The sequence below is a fragment of the Marmota marmota genome, unplaced genomic scaffold, assembly GCF_001458135.2.
Source record: "Marmota marmota marmota unplaced genomic scaffold, marMar, whole genome shotgun sequence".
NCBI lineage: Eukaryota > Metazoa > Chordata > Mammalia > Rodentia > Sciuridae > Marmota > Marmota marmota.
The window spans coordinates 5185699-5204011 of record NW_026000206.1 but is presented as its reverse complement, the minus strand read 5'-3'; the positions used below and the strand labels follow the sequence as shown (position 1 = coordinate 5204011).

Below are 18313 nucleotides of genomic sequence, written 5' to 3'. Positions count from 1 at the left end.
GTGCACCACTGACCTGAACTCCCGGCTGAGCTGGAGTTACTAGAAGCACATTTCTCAGAAACACCTTTATTTCACTATCTCAGGAACTTGGCAAGGAATATTTCTAGAAAAACACAGTCTCTTATAGTTCTTAATAAATACACAGGATATAAGATTCAATGTAAACCCCAAAGATGCATTTTTAATGTACCTGTTGGTGTTGGCTCCTCCACAGAAGTGATGGATTCGATTGTTATGTCCACAGCTACCGAGAGCAGAGAACACCAATCAGTAATGAAGAGCACCCAAGGACAGGCCGAGGCTAAGCAAAGGGAAGGCAGCTGGATGCCCCAGGCCAGCGTCATGGTTTCCTTGTGGAAATCTAACATGAGAAACTGGTTCTAAGGGGCCTACCGAGCTTCAAGTCCAAAGATACGACTTTCAACCTGAGGTCTAAGTCCTATTCTATCTCATATTATAGACAGACTTCAGTTTCCTGATCTGTAAAACTGGGGATCAGATGAGCTAATGGATAGGAAAGAGGTTCATACATCAAAAATTAATATCCCTAATTCAAGAAATACTTTTGGAAAAAATATTTTTGGAAAAAGTATCCCTCCCCCCCCCTTTTTTTTTTGGTTTCAGGGATTGAACCCAGGGGAGCTTAACCACAGAGCCACATTCCCAGCCCTTTTTATGTTTTATTTTGAGACAGGATCTTGCTAACTTGCTTAGAGCCTCCCTAAATTGCTGAGGCTGCCCTCCAACTTGTGATCCTCCTGCCTCAACCTCCCAACAGCTGGGATTACAGGTGGGTGCCATCATGCCTGGCAACTTTTTTTTTTTTTTTTAAGGATAAAAGATTTGGTCACTTCAGCAAAGAGATAAGAATAGGCAAATGAAAAAAATCCTCCATATCACTAATCTTTAAAGAAATACAACCAAAAATCACAAAAGTGTATCACTATTAGCTCATTATAGTAGAGATACCATAATAGCCCAGCTTAAAAAACAGATAATCCTAAATGTTGACAAGAATGTAGAGAAAATGTAACTTTCTTATGTTGCTATTGGAAGTACAAAATGGTACTGCTACTTTGGAAAACAGCTTGCAGGCTGTACGTGAATATTTATGATAGCTGTATTTGTAATAGTAAACATTAGAAATAATTTCAATGTCCATCAGATAATGCATGGAGAAACAAATTTTGATATATCCATAGTTAGCAATAAAAAAAGAAAAGAACAAATGTCTGATAGGTGGAATTACATGGATGACTCTCATAAGCATTAGGCCAAATAAAAATATCCCAGTGCAGGGCTGGGGTTGTGGCTCAGTGGGAGAGCATTAGCATGTGTGAGGCACTGAGTTGAATTCTCAGCACCACATATAAATAAATAAACTAAAGGTCCATTGACAACTAAAAAAAAAAAAAGAAAGAAAGAAAGAAAAAAAAAGTCCCCGCGCAGAATGCTCTGGGGGTGTTAGGCACGATTCCAGGAAAGGCAAACCTAGAGAGCCAGACACCATACTGGTGTTGACAGGGTTGGGGCTTAGGCGACATTTAACTACAAAGGAGCAAAGGGAACTCTATAAGGCAGTGGAAGGGCTCTGTGTCCTGATGGGGGCAACAGCTTCATAGTTGTAACCGTTACGATGCTTTGAACTACATGGTAGTTTTTACTGTAGGTAAATTGTACTTCAATAAGCCTGACTTTCAATTAAAAATTAACTCTGCACATAAACAAAGGCTTAGAACATTGGGGACACACAGGCACCGAAACCAGGTAGACATCTGTGGTCACTCAGAAAGAAAGGGGAGATGAAAGCCTGGGTCAGGTGGGTGACTGTCAGGGGAAGAGGAGGCCAGGAAGGCGCCCCTGGGTCCCCAGCTATAAATGGAGAATAAATTCCTCCACAGAGACCTATTTGAATAGGACTAGATATCCAGAGGGTTGAAGGTATTTTATTTTTAAAAAATATTTTTTAGTGTTGATGGACCTTTATTTTATTCATTTATTTATGTGTGGTGCTGAGAATGGAACCCAGTGCTTCACACATGTGAGGCAAGCATTCTGCCACTGAGCCACAACCCCAGCCCCTGAAGATATTTTAATAATTTACTTAAATATCCCTGCTTGGACGTGAAGCTCTGTATATAAATAATAAACATGTAAACAATTAAAACATAATAAGTTCATGTATGTAAAACACATAAACTGAAGACAACTAGGGAAGCAACTCACAAAATGTGACTTACTCTGGAGACTGGAGTTTGATGATAACGGAGCTGGTGAAGGTGCTGGTGATGGTGACGAGGACAGCGACGGCATCGAAGATGGACGTGAAGACGAGGCTGGTGACCGCAGCGGTGAGGACAACGATGGTGAAGCTGAGGACGATGATGGTGAAGATGAGGAGGAAGGTGATGATGAAGGTGAAGACAAGGACAAGGACCGGGGCAGTGAGGACAGCGATGGTGAAGCTGAGGAGGAGGGCGGTGATGAAGGGGAAGATGAGGACGGTGACCGTGGAGGAGAGAACAGCGATGGTGAAGCTGAGGACAATGACCGTGGCGATGAGGACAATGATAATGAAGACAAGGAGGGCAACGATAAAGGTGAAGACCAGGACAATGACTGTGGTGGTGAGGACATCAGTAGTGAAGATGAGGAGGAGGGCGGTGATGAAGGTGAAGATGAGGACGATGACTGTGGTGGTGAGGACAGTGATGGTGAAGATGAGGAGGAGGGTGAGGATGAAGGTGAAGATGAGGACGATGTCCGTGGTGGTGAGGACAGTGATGGTGAAGATGAGGAGGAGGGTGAGGATGAAGGTAAAGACCAGGATGATGACCGTAGCAGTGAGGACACCAGTAGTGAAGATGAGGAGGGCGAGGATGAAGGTGAAGACGAGGATGATGTCCGTGGTGGTGAGGACAGTGATGGTGCAGACGAGGACGATGACCATAGCAGTGAGGACAATGAAGGTGAAGCTGAGGACGATGACCGTGGTGGTGAGGACCGTGATGGTGAAGATGAGGAGGAGAACGAGGATGAAGGTAAAGACCAGGATGATGACCGTAGCAGTGAGGACACCAGTAGTGAAGATGAGGAGGGCGAGGATGAAGGTGAAGACGAGGATGATGTCCGTGGTGGTGAGGACAGTGATGGTGCAGACGAGGACGATGACCATAGCAGTGAGGACAATGAAGGTGAAGCTGAGGACGATGACCGTGGTGGTGAGGACCGTGATGGTGAAGATGAGGAGGAGAACGAGGATGAAGGTAAAGACCAGGATGATGACCGTAGCAGTGAGGACACCAGTAGTGAAGATGAGGAGGGCGAGGATGAAGGTGAAGACGAGGATGATGTCCGTGGTGGTGAGGACAGTGATGGTGCAGACGAGGACGATGACCATAGCAGTGAGGACAATGAAGGTGAAGCTGAGGACGATGACCGTGGTGGTGAGGACCGTGATGGTGAAGATGAGGAGGAGAACGAGGATGAAGGTAAAGACCAGGATGATGACCGTAGCAGTGAGGACACCAGTAGTGAAGATGAGGAGGGCGAGGATGAAGGTGAAGACGAGGATGATGTCCGTGGTGGTGAGGACAGTGATGGTGAAGATGAGGAGGAGGGCGAGGATGAAGGTGAAGACGAGGACGATGTCCGTGGTGAAGATGAGGAGGAGGGCGGTGATGAAGACGACGACTGTGCTAATTCTGCATCTATTTATTAGGATAAAAATGTTCCTCTTAAATCGTGCTTTATGACAGCGATTCTCAGAGTGGTCCCTGGACCACCCCATAAGCATCTTAGACTTGTCAGAAGTGCAAATTCCCGTACCCCATCCTAGAAGGACTGACTCCAACCCCTGAGGGGTGGGCCCAGCAGTCTGTTTCAATAAACCCGTAGGTGATTTTGGTGCAAAACACAGGTTCAAAACCCTGCTGCAGGATACGAAAGAAGGGCTGAAATGGACCCACGGTATTCCCGAGGGGCAGAGCTCCTCTGCAGTCACACGTCTGAACGCTTCAACTGCTGCCATTCCTTTGTCAGTTAGGAAGGGTCAGCTTCTACAGGCACCAGAGGGATGGCTTTCTGACCTAACCACTCCGGAAAATAGATGGCGACCTTCCCTCAAATAGGTGCTTAGTGACAGGTGATGGGCTTAGTCACCACAGAGTGTACCCTGAGCGAGGACTCTCAGTCGCAGTCCTTAAATGACCACAGGCCAGTCTTGCTGGCAGCTGCCTGGTGACCACATTCTGCTTGGGGAAGGTTCTGTGCCTGGGGACTGGGCACTGAGAGCTAGAGTCCCCCACTTCCTCTTCACTGATGTCACCTTCAGTGTGGAGCTTTCTGAGGAGCCTCACCCCAATTATGACCAGGATCTACCCAGGGCAGCTGCCCAGGAGGGGCATTCAGGCCAGGATTAGCAGGTATCTTGAGAAGGAGGCCCCACAGACAGCAAGCTCCATGCTGAGCTGGGTTCTGAGTCTACCTGTTGGGGAGTCACCTCTAGGCTTCAGGTGGGGGTGGACCACCCATCATCTCTGCAACCGCTTAAAGCTCCACCCCACGGGCTCATTTCCCCCAGTTTCCACCACACAGATACTCAGTGCTAAACAGATGTGGGACAGGACCCAGGGGAAAGTCTGCCCTGGAGGGAGGGGCCTGCCCTTTGGTCTAGACCTGTTAGTGTGGGGAGAGGGGAGGGGTCCTCCCAGAAAAAGCCACGAACCTGTTCTGCCCACGAACTATTTAGAAGGAAGAAGTCCTCACCAGAGCAGATGGCCCCGGCGTCCTTCTCATGGCCACAGTCGTGCGTGAACCAGCTGTTGTGGGTACACAGGGCCAGGCGGCTCTCCGTGCCAACGCAGCGCACATTGTCCAGCAGGATCTTTCCAAAGCCTGGGCCAAAATGGGAGCCGAGAGGGGCAGATACGGCCTGGCCGCACCCAAGCTGTCTGCACACCACCTGCGCTTCCGGCAAGCCCCAGCCTTCGTCACAGACCGTCCCCCAGGTGCCCTGGTAGGAAACCTCTACCCGTCCAGAGCATCTTCCTGTGCCGTTAACCAGCCTCAGCTTAGGCCAGTCTTCTGTGGAGACGAAAATAAGAGTAAGTGTTGGAAACTTACCTTTTGAACTCACCTTGTTTGCTTGGCTTACAAATCAAGGCGAGCCCTTCAGTCATCCTAGGTGTGCAGGCCACGGCTGGACAGAAGATTTGACAATCACGCCACAACACAAGGTGCTAAACAAAGTCACTAAACAAAGCAGATCAAGTGGCAGACAGCATCTTCTCCTACATGGGGCTTCGCAACTTGACGTCAGCCGCGGGGGACAGGAAAATTTAGGAAAATGTTTTTTCTCTTCAATGAATTAAATTAAATGGTATATTCCAAAAAAAATGAAATATTCTGGAGCAGTCAAGAGCAGTCTCTCTCTCTCTCTCTCTCTCTCTCTCTCTCTCTCTCTCTCTCCACACACACACACACACACACACACACACACCACAAACAACAAAAGGATTCACCTAAAAAATATAATGCATGATATAGAGAGACTAATATAATTTGTGTGAAAGAAAAAACACAAAATAACCTATATGGAAAGCATTAATTCATATTTGTGAGATTTTAAAAAGAAGGATATATGCAAAATGCAAGACAGCATTTGTCTATGAGGAAGGAGAGAGGAGAGGCAGATTGGAGATATTGAGAGTTCCATATTTTTTTTAATTGTTTTATCTGTTCCAATTAGTCATACATGACACCAGAACGCATTTTGACATATCATACATAAATGGAGTAGAACTTCTCATTCGTCTGGTTGTACATGATGTGAATCACACTGGTTGTGTAATCATATATGCACATAGGGTAATAATGTCTGATTCATTCTCCTACCCCGTCTACCCCCATACCTCCTCCCCTCCCTTCACTCCCCTCTGCCTAATCCAAAAGACCTTTTTTAATCTTTAAAAATTGTTACTTTTTCAGTGCTGGAATAGAAGCTGGGCCTTGCACATGCTGGACAAGCACCTACCATGACATGCATCCCCAGCCCTGGGGGAGTTTGTATTGTTTCCTTTCTTGATACGAATGGAAAACCAGCATGACAAAATGTAAGCTTTGGTCCTGTTAGGTAAAGGCGCTATGGTTACCTGCTCTTATTTTTGTGATTTTTGATGTTTCCCTGGTGTAGTAGGAATGCGGAGATGAGCAGATGCCAAAGCTGTGGGCAGGACCAACTCATCAGCCCAGGTCTGGAGGTTGGTGGCCCTCCTCCCATCCCTACAGAGCTCTCCCTGCACCCTCAGTGGCCTCCAGCTGACCACTCCCCAGGCTCCTTCCTGGTTATGACCCCTCTCTGTAGTTCACAAGAGCAGTGGCTGGTCCCTGGGGAAGGCTGCTTACCTGGGGGACCTAGCGCTGGTATATTGGCTCTGCGATCAGCAGGGGCTGGGTTGGCCACAGGTAGAACTGGAATGATGTGGAAATGGCGGTTAGTGAGGACCAAAGTCCTTTTCCTGAGACAGACACAGGACACATCAGAAAAGGACTCAACTAGCAACTGGGGAAGAGCCCCCTGGGCTACACCTTAACTCAAATATCTGCACTGGCCAGATTTCTGATGAGCTGGAGCTAAGGTCAGGGAGCTGACAGAGAGCTCCTAAGCCAGAACCTGCTGCTCAGTGCCTTCACCCCTTTAGCCCTGCATCAGCAATAGGTTCTGCAAGAGGGTGCTTGGCAGTAGCAAGATAAGTCACTGAAGAATTTGGCAGAAGTAGCTGGGCATGGTGGCACACTTCTGTAATCCCAACAGCTCAGGAGGGTGAGGCAGGAGGATCATGACTTCAAAGCCAGCCTCAGCAATGGTGAGGCACAAAGCAACTCAGAGAGACCCTGTCTCAAAATAAAATACAAAATAGGGTGGGGATGCAGCTCAGTGATTGAATGCCTCTGAGTTCAATCCTCAGTACCAAAAAAAAAAAAAAAAAAGGAATTGGGCAGAAGTTGTAACATTCATAATATTCACAAGGAAGCTGATTGTCCTTGATGAGCCCCCAGAGGATGTTGTACATCCCAGTGATCCATTTGCCTGCACATCCACCTGGATGATGAGGCTGAGCCACAGCAAGACCCACCGTGGGGTCGCTGCTCTCACCTGATAAGACAATTGGCAGCTTTCCATTGTCTGCTCAGAGGGAAACATAAAAAATATATATTTGTCAGAGGCATCTGGCTTTGTGAGTTTGCTCATGTGTGAAATACCAACACTTTCCTCTGAGGAGAGAGAGTCGTACTGATGGGGCTACTGGCATTGCTCAGAGCGAAGCCTGTGTCTCTCAAGTGCAGGCATCTTCGATACCTTTGGCCAAGAGCAAAGCTGCTCTGAGAGGAGTCACATGCCCAGTGCACACACATCATTTGTTCAGTGCCTAGAATGTGCCCAGTGCTGTGGCAGGTGCCAAAGATACAGTGATGAGCAGGACAGGTGGCACGCTCGCCCCCTGGGTCAAAGTCTGGAGCTGCAGGTGACACTGGGTGTCACACGTTCTCCCTGATCCCTTGGCAGTGAGAATCAGCTCTTCCTTTTAGGGGCTTGGCCTGCTGCATGTGGCATTGACAATACATCACACCAGCTTTTGGGAACTCGTAGCTCACTGACCTACCTGATGACGTGGCTGGGTGGTCCACATCTTCTGGGACAGAGGAGGCTGACACAGCTGTTGAGAAAGAACACGGGGAAAGTGGCTCCTGGAATTCAGGGTTGAAGAGAAAGACAAGGGCCCCCTTCATCGGCCTCACGTCCCCAGGAGAGTTCGATTCCCTCTTTATAAGCAAAATGGAGAACTTTAAAAGGAACCAGCAGCTGTGAAAATGTGCCAGGTGTCAAAGCATCGTCACATATTGATTCCAGATTTATGAAATATTCAGAATAGGTAAAAACACAGAGAGAGAAAGCAGGCTGGTGACTGCTCATCTGGGGGACGAGTGGGAGGAGCAGCAGTGCCATGTCTCTTCACCCGCTCTGCAGCCTGGGAGCAGAAGCCCATTGCACAGGACGCACCAGGGGGCCGAAGACTCCCTCGCTTAGCACAGACGGCGCTGCAGGCTCTCCGCCATGTGTATAAGGTGGATTCGCATCTGTGTGATTATTCATTTAATAAGCATTGAATGCCCCTCAGGGAGCAGACACACAGACACTGTTCTTGGGACTCCGTATGCCTGGTGTGTGTGCGTGTGTGCGTGTGTGTGTGTGTGTGTGTGTGTGTGTGTGTCTGGGGCTAGGGACAAAGTCAAAGGTGAGAAAGATGGATTCTGCCGCAAGAAGCTGACAACAGTCTTTGGAGAAACGACAGATCAGATCCTATGTGACTGTCTGAGACAGGAACAAGAGTTAAAAGCGAGGTCAGCTCAGAGCTGTGCCACCTTCTGTGCAACCACACAAGCGTCTGGGAGAAGGAAGTGCAAGAGTGAGAAAGGGAAACACAGGCTCCGGCCACACAACCGCCCACTCAGCTTTCCTCGACACACGTGGGTCCTCTTGGTTTCTGAATAGGGAACATGCCTCGTCACCTGCTCAGTAGGTAACAGGATTTTAACGTGGTTCAGGGAGTTTAGGAAACTTTAGCGACTGGGCTCTAGGACTCTCAAGTCCCATGGTTTGTGTTATTGTCCATCAACCTTAGGGACAATACCTAACCTAGTTGAGCAGGATTCTCTCTATTTAGAAATGGAGATTACCCTCATCTGCTGTTGGAAGAATTAGATAACAAATCAACACGCTGCATTTAACACAGTGATTATAGTGGCATAACGCGAAGGTTTTTAATGGAAATTAAGCCAGAGTTTTGTATGTAGTTTAAAGTTTTCTGGTAACTACCTTTTAAAAAGGGAAAAGAAACGAGTGAAATTAGTTTTAATAATACATCTTAATTCAATATACCAAAAAATTATCATTTCAATATGTAATCAATATAAAAATGTCAATGAACAATTTCACATTCTTTTTATAGTACTAAGTTTTTTTTTTTTTTAAAAAAACAACCTTACTGAGGTGTAATTGATATAACAAAACCCTACAGATGTTTAATGTATACAATTGGATGACTCTGGACATAGGTATATAAAGGTGGTGCCGTCACCATAATCAAGGAAATACACATACCCTTCTCTTCCAAGTTTCCATGTATTTCTTCTGTGTGTGTAGTAAGAGCACTCACTGGGATCTACCCCCTTAGCAAATCTCTAAGTGCAGGAGATAGATAGGCTGTGGGCACTATTGACTGCAGATCTCTAGCACTTACGCATCTTGCATGGCTGAAGCTTCACGCCATTGAGCAGCAGCTGCCCACTGCCCTCAGTATTTGAAAGATCCCATGTGTATCTGACCCACGCAGCATATCTCAGTTCCCACTTGTGCTCAGAAGCCACATGAATGCTGCAGGCAGCAGGCTTACTGAAGATTGTCATTGGCGTGGTCAGACTGTGGATTATACAATGGTTTAGTTGAAATGTCAGCTGTTACAGATGGGGGAGGAGTGGAGACAGCATTAACTAGCACAAGGGTAAAGTGAACATGGACTGTAATGGTGACCACTGCTCACCGTGACCAGGGAGGGCTGTGCCTTCTCCACGAGACTCGCCAGTTTGGGAAAATAACTAAATCTTACCATGTTGGACGTTTCCCAGACATTAGGCGGAGGCTCTACTTTGTTTCTTAAGTTCAAAATAACTAAGTCAATTCCCTTTATCTACATATACACCAACCTCTTTCCTTCTTACCCTTTGCATTTGTGAAAGCATGTGAAAGGAGAAACCTTGAGTTACCATGTTCTCTGACAGTAAAATTATAGATAGTCAATTATAAGGTGAATCTGGACAGTGAAATGCAGATCATCTCATCCCTTTTTTCTCAAGTCTCCCAATCTTGAATGAAGCATTACAGGTACCGAGTGACGGTGGCAAAACCACTACCTGCAGCTGAGGAGCTATGGTAGAAATGGAAATGGCAGAGTGGGAGGGTCCTACCTGGTGATGTTGGACTTGCAGCAGTTATAGGAGGAAGCTGCGTTGAGAGGGCAACAGGTAGAACTGGAAGAAAGAAACACCTATTAACAGTAAGTTACTGCTTACAGCCACTGGAGGGAGGTGTGGCACCCAGGGCTCCTGGTGACTTCACTAGATGTAGTTTGTCTCCACTCCAAAGTGACCACACATAAGCAATGGAAATACCAAGCCACCTCTTAGCCACTGGACTCAGTATTCTCCATCCCGTCTCTGCCAGACATGGAATCCAAGGGCAGGTATTCAGTGCTTTGTGGTAAAGATCAGGTGCTTTGGGTATTAATATTCTCCCTGACTGTCAGCCTGATGGTCCCGGCCTTCAGGGTCCCCTGACCCTTCTATCTGCTTGTTCTGCTTATTTGACTTCTGCGCCTGTTGCATCACTGACGTTTCTGATTAGTAGGTGTTGCTCTGTTTGTAGGTGTAGTACTATTTGCAATTGCTGTTCCAGTTTGTAGGTGTTGCACCAGTTTCTAAGTGTTGAATTGTTGTAGGTGTTTTACTCTTTCATGGATGTAGGTGATGGACTGATTATGGTTGTTGCACTATTTTGTACATGGGGCGCAGTTGTGGGAGGAGTGCAGTTGGTAGGTAGGGCACTGTGTGCAGGCATCCCGGGGTTTGTAGGTGGTGCACTGTTGGCAGGTGCTCCGCCTTCTCTCCTGTGCTCCAGACTGTCCCCATGACATATCTGGCCATGGGAGTTACTTACACTCCCTGTAAGGAACCTTGACAGAGGAAAGAAATGACAGCAATGGCTCTCTGCTTATCTTTGTGTTGACTTGGGCACCTGCTCCCTTTCTTGCACTGTCTCGAGCCAGCCAGGGGCTGTGTGTGTGAGCCGTGAGCACTCGAGCACACGAGGGGACTGGACTGACGTTGCTGATCTGACTGGACTTTTTGATCCCTCTGCCTTTGATCCCACACAGCACCTAAGATGGGCGTGGCTTTCTGAGATGTCCGGTCAAATCTGCTGACTGCAGGACATCGCCAAGCAACCCCCCCGAAACCCAATCCCTTGCCTTATTTGGGTTGAACTTTCTCCCCAATAAATAGAGGATTTTCAGGTGGCTTCTCTTTCTTTCCAGCAGACCCTCAAGGTTGAGAGCCGTCCCTGATTCCTATAAGCAAAAGGTATTTCTGTGTGTTGAGTGTTTCTTTCACCATTTTCTTAAGTTATTGGTGCAGCCAGCTCTTGTGAACCCAGCTCAGGTCACCAGCTCGGTTAGCTGGCGGTATTGTCCCACACCTTTCTTCTCTCTGCTTGCTGTTTGGGCCATCATATTTCAATGGGTGACTTTAGTGATGTGTCCATTTCTGAGCCATACCAACTACAAGACTATTTTTCATATAAAAATGTAGTAAGCAAAATGTCACCCCTCCCCCAAGCATGTCCACATCCTAATCCCAGAAGCTGTGAATACACCAGGTTACAGGACAAAGGGCATTTCGGTTACAGATGAATAAGGCTGCTCATCAGTGCCTTAAATTGGGAAGATGATCCTGATTACCCAGGGGGCTTAATGTAACAAGGCCCTTCAGAAGCGGGAGGCAGGAGAGAGAGATTGGAAGGCACTAAGATTCTTGCTTTGATGATGAAAGATTTTGCCAAGGAATGTAAGGGCTGGTAAAAACTGGAAAAGTCAGGGAATGTACTCCTCCTTTTCCAGAGATTCCATAATGAGCACAGTCTGCGACAACTTGCTCATTGCTTAGATAATTAAGACCCATTTTGGATTTCTGACATCTAAAACAAGACAATAAAGCATGTGTTGTTTAACCATCGAGTTTGGGCAATTTGTTCTAGCAGCAATGGAAAGCTCATCCAATAATCAAACATAAATGCAATCAAATAATTCTTCCTTTGGAGACAAATTAAAACATGTCATTTATAAAAAATGAGAGAGTTTCTCAGAGCAGTTGGTCATATTCATGCTTAAAGATAATTATAAAACTTATGTTCCAAATAATTTCCAGTATTTTAAAACAAGTATTATTATCTCTATTTTTTACAGTTGATAGTTAATTCTATTCTTTGAACAAATATTAAGAATGGTAAATAAATGATAAACCAAATATTTCCATCATCTTTCTAATCCTGCAGTCTTCCTGATGGATATAATTAATGGAATGGAAACATTTTAAGAACAACCTAAACCAAGAGTCATGGGAAATTTTTCCTGCAATTATATTGAAAGAAAGGACTCAACCCATATTGCTTTACTGATTTACCTATCCACCCGCCTAAAAGCTATCATCTTTATGTTTTTGAAGGACATTAGTGACTCTACCAGAATGATACCCTGAAAATAATTCCTGATTATAAGAGGGAGGTTCTGATGAGTCATTCAGTAACAGTGTTCTACAGCCACTCTTTCTTCTCCTTTCTGTATTTAGATGGTGAAACAGACACATTCACAGGGAAAACAGCACAAAAAATATTTCTCTTACCTGATAATACAGTTGCTGAATTTCCATCACCTATTGGTGCAAATTAATTGAAACATAAGTTATTTAATGGAGTTGAATAACTTTTACTTTATCTACATAATGGCTTTCAATAAATCTTTAATATGTCAGGTTTAAAGTACAAAATGTAAAATACAGTCAATTCCTGGTGAAACATGGCTCTGAACTTAACAAGCTCTCAGAAATATTTGCTGAGTTGATTGATTTGAAGACACTGTAGGGATAAAACCTGAACACATGATACCAGCTCTTTGGAATGCAGGCAGCTGAGAACAAGCCACGCACCATAAGAACATAATGACCAAACTGTGGAATGGCCTAGATGTCCACCAACAAAAGAATGGCTAAAGAAAATGAGGTATATATATTCCCATGGAGTTTTAGTCAACCATAAAGAAAAATGAAATCATGTCATTTGCAGGAAAATGGATGGAACTAGAGACCATCATGTTCAGCAAAATTTGCCAGACTCAGGTCAAGGGTCATGTGGAGGCTAGAGAGGAAAATGGAAAAGAAAGATGTGTATGGGGAGGGAATCTCATGAAAATCAAAGGATGATGGTACAGTAGAGAAAAGGGACCAGAGGGAGGGAAAAGAGGAGGCAAAGGGGAAATACCGGGGAACAGTATGGGCCAAATCATATGGTTCTGTGGTGTGCATGTGTGGATATGTAAAGACAGATCCCACCATCGTGTACAATCACAATGGCAATAAATATGGAAAACATCAAGTTCAAAATATAATGCACTAATACACCTAATCTATTGAACTTCATAGTTAGCCACTCAGTACACTGCAGAGTGTCATATTAAAGATTTATTGAAAGTGCCCGGTGCTTCCCCTTGTGATCCCAGTGTGACTGGGAGCTGCAGCTCACCAGGGAAAGATCAAATTCAAAATTCAAAGCAGTCTCTATCCAATGCATATTACTTTTGTACAATACAAAGTAAAAAGATCATGCCGAACCATCATAAGTATGTATATTATTATAATTATGTTGCATATAATGTATTTTAACATATGATAGTTATATAAGAGTAGTGAGTGTATGAATGAAATGGAAATAAGCAGAAAAATGACCAACTGACCAACAAAACCCTTTGCTAATTACTAGAATTTGAAGGGAGGGAACCCCCCCCACCCTACAGTATAATGAACCCTCCTTGCCTGGTGAGCACCATCTTCCTGAAGGAAGCGTTAGCCTTTGTTGAAGGAGGACCACTGAGTCTTCAATGACTAGTACATTGTTTCCAACAGCCACACTGTACAAATGTCTACTTTTAAATTCAGTAAATATGTACTTTAAACACATTAAATACCAAGCACTGCCCTTGGCTCTGAGGTGAAAAGCCCTGCATGGTTCCTGCTCTCACTAAACCCACACCCTGGAGAGAAGGCCAAGGGGATCCGGGATGAGCCAGGGAACGAAGGAAAATTCAAAGCCAGGGTCAGACAGAAGAGCAAACCAGAAGGGTGACCAGACGGGAAAGGGCTGGCTGCACCCTCAGGGAATCCTCTCTGAGGGAGGGGCATTTTAGCTGAGACTTGATGAAGAGGAGCACCCCCCCACTCCCAGAAAAAATCTGGGAGAGAAGATACACATTTTGAACAGAGGGAAGAGCCCCTACACGGGCCCAAGGCAAAGTACTTTTTTTTCAAAGGCTGCAAAAATGATCAGAGGAAGGCCCTGTGCAAGACGAGGCGTTTCCCAGAGGTCAGAGATGTGCACAGGGTCAGGTCACACAAGGACAGAGGGTCCACGGTAACTGACTGGACACCGCTCTAAACACAATGAAGAGGAAGGGGTTTGAGTGAGGGCGGATGATCTGATTTACAGTTCACCAGCCAGGTCTAGAACAGAATGACCATTTAGAAAATCGTTGCCATCATCCAGATGAAGGATGAGAGGGCTTTGGGTGATGGCAGTGACGTGGGGTGGGGAGATGCTAAGGGGTTAGCGTATATTGAGAAAGTAGGGACAGAGAATTTCCTGACGCATTGTTTGTGTGGAGTGAGGGAGGAGGAGGAACAAGGGTGGCTCTAGTTTCTTCTGGCTTGAGACACTGACTGAACAGGAGGAATCTGCTCTTCTTTAGAATCAGGTCTGTAAGCATGAGGGTACCGAGCATGTAGCAGACCAACTGCTGCATCCAGGCTATCTGCACAGTTTGGGGCAAGCAGGTGGATTTTTTTTGTGTGTGAGATTACATTTTGTCATCCGTGAAATGGGGATTATAAAAGTGCCTACTCCACAAGGGTCTTGTGAAAATTTTAAAAGCCATGCATGCCAAGTGTTTAGAATTAATTCACAAGGGTTGAGTTCAGGACATTAAAGCCTGTGGTTCAAGGGTAACTCAGTGCCCATCTTTGTAGGGAAATCTTACGGGACACAGACAAGCCCATGAGTTATGAATTGCTATGGCTACTATCATGCCCAAAGGCTCTGCCCAAAGCCATGCACCAGCTGACCCCTGCGCCCAAACTATTTATTATGTGGCTTTTAACGGAAGAGGTTTTCTGTACCCTGAATTAGAGAATTAAACAACTAGTAGCTATGCAGTAAAGTTCTCAGGTTGATACCTGGAAGATAAAGACATCAATAAGTCTGACTCTTGTCATCCTTCCACATCTGTGATCTCATTCAACCCAGATGGGCCTCCATGAAGTGGTGTTTTTATCTCCCTCTTTAAAAAAGAGCGTAATGACTTGCCTGTGGTCACACTCAATAAGTGGCAGAAATGAAACTCAAATTCTGGCCTTTTACTGCCAAGTCTTTCATTTTTCCCTCACCCCAAAGCTTGGCCTTGGCTGGTACTCAGGCCTGTCTTGAACATGTCCCCACTGGGCTGCTAACTGCAGGACTCACTGGCTTTCTAATACACCAGGAAACAGAAGTCATTATGTACAAAGTATGTAATATATTCTCCCTTCCAATTTTGGTTCGATCATCATCATCATCATCATCATCATCATCATCATCATCATCCCTTTTGGTTTTAAACCAAAGGGAAATTTTGTACAGAAGAAGGATGTATAAAGGCGATTCATCATAAAACACTTCCTACCTTGGGGCATTGGCAGTGGTTCCTCGGCATGCTCTGAAGAAAGAGGCATTGAGAATTCCGTCATGGTTAGGACAGTAACAAGCTACCCGGAGTCAGGTGGCATCCCTCCCCCTGCCACCCGAGTTCCACAGAGCGAGAAAGAACGTGGCTAAATGTGAACAATTTACCACGATTTCCCCTAACATGGTGGTGGGAATTATGCTTTTAGCAGCGTAATAGCAATACTAGGGAATGGCTGGAACTCTCCTGATTGAAATAAAAATGAAGCTAATTACTTGGGAGGAAAAGGGTGACCCAACAGCATTCTTGACTTAATGGTAGAATCATCTTAATGGCCCAGGAAATCAGAAATGGTGAACAATGACCATCCTAGTGTGGCCATCTGCTCCTTCTCACCACTTAAGCCTTTATTATCTTCTCCCTGCCTGCCTGGGCAACTAACGTAATGGAAACTGTGGGCCCGTAAAGCAATCACACGAACTCACCTGAGGTAGGCTCTATATAGTCAGTCTCTGTTGAACAGGAAAAAAAAAAAAACAGATCTACTTTAGAAAAGGGTAGTTATTTTTAGAAATATTTCAATTAAAAATTAATTTTGAAATGAAAAATATAACTCTCCAAAATAAATTGTTGACTCTCTCTGCCTTAATTCAGGTGACTTTAATTAAACATTGAATGTATAAATGGTTATTAGCACAGTGTTTCTAATGGTGTGCGTTGGACCAATTGTGGCTGCACGATATCTGCTGGGCTAACTCAATTGCCCCCCAAAAGAGGCAAATGCCCTATTCACCTGTAAAACAGTTCAGTGGAACCTAGTGACCTTGCAGAATATGCTGCCTTGATGGAATTCTAAACAATACTCCAACTAAAATTTTAAAAATCAAAGCAGGGGACAAAAACTAAATGAAAAACAAACCAGCACACACACACACACGCACACACACACACACACACCAGTATTTGTATTGACTCAGAAGCTAATTTATTACTTGAGTATCAATATAGGAGCAGTCTTTCTGGTTGAATGCAATTGGAAATTGGAAATTGTGGCAAGTGACTGCATTCACTGCTCTAGACACAATAATCGCCTTCCTCTCCTGCGTTGGCACACAGATGTGCGTCTTGAGCAATGGTATTGTGCTGAAAATCAGCCACATGCTGATGGAGATGTGTTTGTTATCTCTAGATCAGCAGTTCTGGGTTGGGGGCAATTGCTCCCCAAAGGAACATTTGGAAATGTAGGAAGACACTTTGGGGTATCCCACTGGAATGAGAGCACTATGTCATTTGGTGGGCAGAGGTGAGGAATGCACAGGAAAGCCCACCCACCACAGAGGATGCCCTGGCCCCAGTGTGCATAGTGCTGAGGCTGAGACCCTGGTCAAGACAGACTTGATGATTATTCTTTGGTCAAAGACTCATGACTGACAATAACTGGTATAAGCTCACAATCAATAGGACACACTAAGAACTATTCTAATTTACATATGCTTCACCTTTATCACCTTTATTAGACTGAAAACCTTTAGGAGGAAAAGCCTTTATCTCAGGGCTCAGGATGTGGGCTCAGTGGTAGAGCTCCTAGGCAGCATGTGTGGGGTCCTGGGTCCAACCTCCAGAACCAGAAAACAAACAAACAAACAAACAAAAACCCCTATCTCTTGCTCACTGTGGTGTCCTGGCAAAAGGGAGAACACACTCGGTTAGTGATTTACCTCCCTTTTGCTGTAGACTGTCTTTTCACCAGAGGTTATCAAATCTAGTCCTTATAACGGAATCCCCAATCGCTTTCATTATTTTTCTCTGCATAAAATCAATTTCAACATCTTGTGGCTAATATTTTTCTGAGCTCACATCAAAGTGCAAAATAACCAACATCTCCTGGTGGCCCACAACACAGTAGGCTGGTCCCTGGCTGGTCCATGGTCACATGGGTGCATGATTACCACTGGGGTAGTGAAGGTGCAGCCAGATAATGAGATGTGCACTTTGGAGGCAGCGGTGCCATTACCTGTGCAGATGACACTGGCGTCTTCTCCAGGGCCACAGTTATGCAGATGCCAGCCAGCATGTGGACACTGTCCCAGAAAACTCTCTTTTCCGGTACAGTCCACATCATCCAGCAGAAACTCGCCTTTGCCTTCACCAAATTGTGCCTCAATGGGGGCTGCAAGGGCGGGTCCGCAGCTCAGCTGCTGGCACACCACTTGGGCTTCATTGAGGTCCCACCGGTCATCACAGACCCTGCCCCACTGTCCATGGTAGAAAACTTCCAGTCTCCCAGAGCATCTGCCTGATCCATTCATGAGTTGCAACTGTGGCCAGTCTTTTGAAGATGCAAAAATATTGCATTTTAGGAGAAGGAACATATTCTGCATGAACCCATGTGCATTTAGTGTGCCTATGCTGAGTCACAGTGCATAGCACTGTGGACCCTGTGTTTAAGAGAAGAAGCCTGGTCCTCGCTGTCAAAGAGATCAAAATCTAGTTTGAGAGTCTGGAGGTGATTGACACGTTAATCTAAAATTAAGTGGAGATTTGCAACTACATCAAGCTCCAGGAAGCAAAGGAGGGAGGATATCCATTGTGTTTTAAGGATGTCCATAGTGGGGTGTGGGGGGATATCTTTCTAAGAGGTGACCATGGGTCCAGGGCCTTGAGAGGGATAGGAAAGAGTTAAGGGGACAAATTCCATTGCCCTAAATTTACCTAGC

The 18313-nt window shown here is 45.4% G+C and overlaps 1 protein-coding gene across 1 annotated transcript in view; it reads right to left on the bottom strand.

Moving 5' to 3' along the window:
• Positions 1-18313, bottom strand: part of Dmbt1 (deleted in malignant brain tumors 1) — a 170912-nt gene that overhangs the window by 65759 nt on the left and 86840 nt on the right. The window contains exons 19-25 of the mRNA XM_048791448.1: positions 17611-17766; positions 10027-10063; positions 9303-9481; positions 7665-7718; positions 6406-6471; positions 4768-5085; positions 2241-3747 (exon numbers count right to left, since the gene is read on the bottom strand). Of these exons, the coding sequence (XP_048647405.1) occupies positions 2241-3747; positions 4768-5085; positions 6406-6471; positions 7665-7718; positions 9303-9481; positions 10027-10063; positions 17611-17766 (2317 nt within the window). The remainder of the gene's footprint in view (positions 1-2240; positions 3748-4767; positions 5086-6405; positions 6472-7664; positions 7719-9302; positions 9482-10026; positions 10064-17610; positions 17767-18313) is intronic.